The sequence below is a fragment of the Thunnus thynnus genome, chromosome 6 (assembly GCF_963924715.1).
Source record: "Thunnus thynnus chromosome 6, fThuThy2.1, whole genome shotgun sequence".
NCBI lineage: Eukaryota > Metazoa > Chordata > Actinopteri > Scombriformes > Scombridae > Thunnus > Thunnus thynnus.
In genome coordinates this window covers 16,758,304-16,763,849 of record NC_089522.1, presented here as the reverse complement: position 1 = coordinate 16,763,849, position 5,546 = coordinate 16,758,304, and the positions used below count along the sequence as shown (strand labels likewise).

At 42.5% G+C, this 5,546-nt stretch overlaps 1 protein-coding gene across 1 annotated transcript; it reads right to left on the bottom strand.

Annotated features, from left to right (window-relative positions):
* Positions 1-1,733: 1,733 nt before the first annotated feature.
* neurod4 (neuronal differentiation 4) lies at positions 1,734-4,893 on the bottom strand. Its single transcript, XM_067592184.1, has 2 exons — positions 4,589-4,893; positions 1,734-3,543 (listed from the first exon to the last, which is right to left on the bottom strand). Exon 2 carries the CDS (start codon positions 3,535-3,537, stop codon positions 2,467-2,469), a length of 1,071 nt encoding a protein of 356 aa, XP_067448285.1. The 5' UTR covers positions 3,538-3,543; positions 4,589-4,893; the 3' UTR covers positions 1,734-2,466.
* Positions 4,894-5,546: the final 653 nt, after the last annotated feature.

The window sequence follows — 5,546 nt, the reverse complement described above, 5'->3', positions numbered from 1 at the left end:
TCATCCCTCTCGCATGCTCTCACTCTCTTCTTTCTCTCTCCCCAAATTGGCCCAGCTGTCCATCAGCCCCCCGCAGTTCCCCCAGCTGTCTGCCCTCCCCAAACGAGAAACCCCACAACAATACAGGTCACAGGTCAAGAGAAAGAACAGGCTGCGTTCACAATGGACCAGTGGCGCCCAGTAAAACAATCATTCCCTTTTTCTTCTCCAGTCTTTTTCCACTGTTGCCAAGACTGGAAAAGACAAACCTTTGGAGAGGTAGCTGAAGAGGAGGGGAGTTCTCTTGGACAACAGCCTCCGAGGCACCTTCGCCTTTTACAATTGTCTAAAGGACCACAATGATAAACACTCGTACACACCAGCTCTTGCTCTCACCACTCCATCTTTGCACTCTACCACCCCGTTCTTTGTTAATTTCAAGAGCCATCATCATGTCCTTCAACACCATCATTAAAGTCAAAACTGAGACTTTTAGAGTTAGTTGAATGATATAAATGTGTTAGGAACCTAGCCAGTATATACTGAGACGATCTGGAAATAGGCATCAGAATACTATATTTTATAGCCTCTATGTGGAAATTTAAATTTTAAAAAAGGCTTCATGGTATGTATGTTGGTTACATTATTTCCAAAGTAACATTGACAAAGACATATCAATTAATAAATAACATCCATATTCATATGCTTTGTCTTTGAACAGAAGTCTGGAGCTTTTCTCTTTTTTTAGTTACTCTGGATGTATTCTTTGAAAATGAGTTCTTGCCCCACAGTGTTTTGGCATGAGCTGGATGGGAAAATGGGACATGTGGGAGAAAAAGCGAATGTTAGAGACTCCGAAAAGCCTCTGTGACACATTCACCTGTTCCCCAGAGCTGTTTTCCCATGGCCCACAACAGTCTCCCGCCTGACCTGATAGAAACCCTGGAGCAAGCCTCTGAATGACATCATACACACACACACACACACACACACACACACACACACACACTTACTCACACATCCTGCAACAGATCTCTTTTGCCCAGCCACAAAGTACGCCTTTATTCCACAACGTTAATCTTATACATTTTCATTAGTTCTGAAATCAGTGTGTCCATGTAAGCCACTGTGAAACACAGAGACACAAGGATCTAATCATAAACTCTCCGAAGTCTGTGATTCCTTTTTCAGTTTCTTATTTTTGAGTTTGTGTAATGGCATTGAAGGCACTATCAAATAATGAGTTTCTATCATTTAACCACGCGCCCTCATGCCATTAAAGTATTGAGAAAAGTTCTTATTTGACTTGTTAGAAATCTGTCATGTACTGTGAATACAGTAAAACAGATGAAACTGACTGTATTGGTTCACTAGTTAAAAATAATCACTTAATTTACTTGATTTGGATTTTGTAGCAAAATTACAGAAAATAATCAAAATCACTCATATGACCTGTGGTACTTTAAGTGGGGTCTGGGGACTGCCAGAAAAAGCAGGAAAACTTCCATCTTAGTATACTAAACACATGACAATGTGAAAATGCAAAAACAGGTCTATTTTAACAGAAACCTCACTATATTGTTAGAATTCAACTGGTGTCCCAGTCAACTGGTATATAGTAGGTATACTGCATATACTCAGGTATTTGTATTGCCGACTGTTGGGAGAGATTAACTCTCTCTCGACTTGACATTTAACTACAGAATGACAGCATAAGAGAAGAAAACTCATGGCAAGCATTGTTACTATGGAAATAGTATATAATATAAGAATATTTATTCAATTAAGTGCGAAACAGCAAAATATTTACAACAGTACAGTATGACAAAAATTGTAACACCAAATGAACAAGTACCTGAAAGACCTCGAATAAATAATTTAAATACAGTACAGCTGCCATGACTGACAACAAACCAAGAAGACAGTGAAACAAAAACTGTGCTGAGAAAAATATTTAAAAAAAGGACAAGACATTATCAAAATAAATATTAAATACAGATATAAATAGATGCATTGCTTTTCTTATGGCAAGAGGGGCATTGGCAGTAGGCCTCAGTTCACCATTTGGGTTGGATGACTTTTTGAACAATTGTTGATATGCAGACTTGCAAATCATGTTCTCATGTTTTTGTTCAATCTTTACACTTTGAACATCCATGTGATGCTTAAGCGTGGATATTTGATTTGGTAAACTATTCTTTACCTCCACTCTGTAACAACTGAGTGGTCAATTTTTCCAGAAATAATTATAATCCAAATAACATATAATCATAACAAAAACAAATAAATAAAATATTAAAAATTATGGGTGTGTGCTTGTATCAGGTAGATCGAGTTGAGGTGATGAGTCTCTCTCTGAGCATTCAGCGCTCTCTCACAGTATTAGACAACATAAATGCAAACCATCGTGTCTGTACAGTCAGTACCATGACTGTGATTTTACAGCAGTTTATTCAGGAGCAGTGCTTCTCCAGTTCCAGTCAGATTTCAGATGGTGCCCATCTGAGAGGAGACCAGGTGAGAGGGAGTGAAGGGGTCAAAGGCCACATCCAGGGGCAGCTCATAACGTGATGCCTGAAAGAGTGGATGGCCCTGAGGCCCCCCTGGTAGGCCGCCAGGCGTGGAAGTGGGGTAATGGTGGGATGAGAGGTAGTGGGCATGGTGGCCAGGGTGGGTTGTGTAGTTCCTCTCTGACTCGTGGGGAGAGGGCTCCTGCTTCAGGGCAAAGTTGCCACTGATGCTGAGGGGGGGAGTGAGGGGCCCATCGTATGGTGGGGTGCCGCTGCTGCACTCATTAGGGGAAGGGTTATCATAGGCTGACCCCTTGAATCCCTTCATATGGAGGAGATGGGACGCCTCCAGGGAGCCATAGGGGGGGCTGGGAAGGCCTGGGGATGGATAGCTGAGGGGATGGCCACCCTGACCCCCCACACCACCCAACCCTGGGCCTCCACACTTGTCCTCCAGCTTGTTGAGCATCATCGAAGTGGGTCCCAGCTGCAGGCAGCCAGCAACTAGGTTACTGGTGGGCTGAGACAGACCTTTACACAGCATCTCCACAAAACCATGGCTCTCGGGGGACTGGCCATTCTCAAGCACCTCCGACAGAGCCCAGATATAGTTGCGAGCCAGTCGTAGAGTCTCAATCTTTGACAGCTTTTGTGTCTTGGAATAGCAGGGCATCACTCTGCGCAGATTTTCCAGGGCATCATTCAGTCCATGCATGCGTGAGCGTTCTCTGGCATTGGCCTTCATCCGCCGGGCACGAAACCTCTCCTGTCTAGCTTTGGTCATCTTCTTCTTCTTAGGGCCTCTCCTTTTGGGAGCATTTTCTCCATTTAGTCCATTCTCTTCATCATCCTCTTCCTCTTCCTCCTCCATATCCTCACTGCCCAGTTCTGTGCAGGAGTGAATCCGGCCCCCTGCATTAAGGCCATGGTGTCCCCTCATTTCCGGGCTTTCCTCTCCATCCTGAGAGCTGCCGTCCTCCTCCAGCCAGCCGAGGGAGCTCACCAGCTCACTGACATCTCCGCTCTTTCCAAATGGTTTGGTCATCATTTTGATCTGATGAGGAACAGCACAAAATATTTGTCAATCAACCAACGCAACCTCCAGTGCTTAATATCTATAAATGTAGTTGCATAAAGCTGCTCCCTAATATTTATATGATTTTTTTTGTTTTGTGATTGATTAGGGACAGGAACTAGAACAGCATCCTGGCATCTGGTGACTGGCAATTCATGTCCCATGAAATACATAATGAGTGCTCTCATTTCAGCACTGCAGAGTGGACAGCTCACTCTTGAAGAGCTGGTACAGTACCTCTGTTTGGATACATACCAAGGCTATTTAGAAGAAGCCACCCAATAATTATTTGAAAAACATTACATTGTGATATTCTAATATTAAGGAACAGAATACTGTTTTTAGAATGAGGTGGCTGAATGGTCCCCTGCTGTTATGCTGTGGTCGTCACAGAGACGCTGTCAATCTGGGACACGACGGGATTTACTCAGCATATAAAGCTCAAAGATTAAATAGGCAACATAGAAATCAACAAACACGTAGACAAGCCACACAGAGACTGTTTATAACGTTACAGACGAGTGAATTTCTCTGCTTTACTTTTATTAAATCTTTACATCATGCAGAATAAAGGCATAGGCTATAGCCTAAACATTATAACGGAATTAATGCTATATCTTAATAAAAACAACGTAGCCCTAGGTAGATAATTTGCTATTGTTTTGGGGGGAAAAATTGTCCCACATAATTATTGTGCACTAATGCGTAAAAGTGGGACAGATTACTATAATTTATGAATTCAGAACTTTAGGCACCCGATTGTGTCTGAGCATAATTAGGCTACAGAAACAATTACATGACTTTTATTGCAGCTTATAAAAAACGACAATGAATTTTATTAATCAGCTTTAGTGGATTTTATTCGGACCCCTGGAAGGCAACACAAGTGCGCCTAAAAGTGCACGTGCTGAAATTAGTAGCCCAAATTTGGTTCACTAATACCCAAAGTTATATTTCTGATCTCTTTCTTTATATTACACTTGGACCTAAAAATGAAAAAAAAAAAAAAAAAAAGTAAACTCACCTGTTTGGATTCACTGCTCACTCTGCGAAAAATAACAAAAATCTGGCTAATTCAAAAAGCCCAGCAATTGTCTAATTAATCCAGAGTCGCTGCGTTTCTGCCAGTGTCCAAAACTCTTCCGCTCCTCAGATAGCCATGCGTGCTCATGGAACTTTCATCTCCAAATGGCACGATCGGGCTGATTTTTTTGCCTTTAGCCGGGTGAGGCCCCTCCCTCCTGCGCCCCACCCACGACCAACCCATTCAAACGCGCGTGGCTGTCTCGTGGCCAGAAGTTTCACCCAGCAAATGTGTGAGGGAAAGAGAGAGAGCGCGCCTGGGTGCACGTGTAGTGAGTGATTTATTAGTAAATTAGGAGGTCCTGAGTGATTGTCGGACGAGTCAATGCAGAAATATCTTGGAACGCTTTAAAACACAGTGGAAATATAGAAATATAAATACGACCATCACAAATTATGTTCAGGACACTTGATATAGGTATAAGGAGCATATCTGATGTTACATCGGAGCGCACGGTGCAAAGACACATATAAAGTAGCTGTACCCACATTTACATGACTTGGTTTTCACCAGCCACAGTTATGCTCTCCACACCGCACAAAACACCCACTTGCTTGGAGCTGTAGATTTTACACTAATAATCTGCCAAAATTATTTGGCTAGACACTTGCATAGTTTATTCTTCACCATCCTCTCCCTCTTTTGTCAAAAACACCTCACCTTATTTCCTCTTTTGCAAATCTGTAACAAGATATTCTGTGACCTGTTTTGGAATTTCAGTTTTGGTCACAATTTGTAATTGCTGACAGCAGATAGGAGAGCCAGGAAACTCAAAATCTGTTTGGTCGCCTGTCCCAATCTGGGATCATGTTGCGGCCAGATCAGGCAGAAATTAAGTCCTGCATATAGCCTAATTTGTTCCTCTTAAAAGCGGCATTGTGTTGCCTGTACACCTTCA

What these genes read in the sequence shown, in the direction of transcription:
- neurod4 (XM_067592184.1), bottom strand. Translation starts at nt 3,537, where the DNA reads ATGATGACCAAACCATTTGGAAAGAGCGGAGATGTCAGTGAGCTGGTG.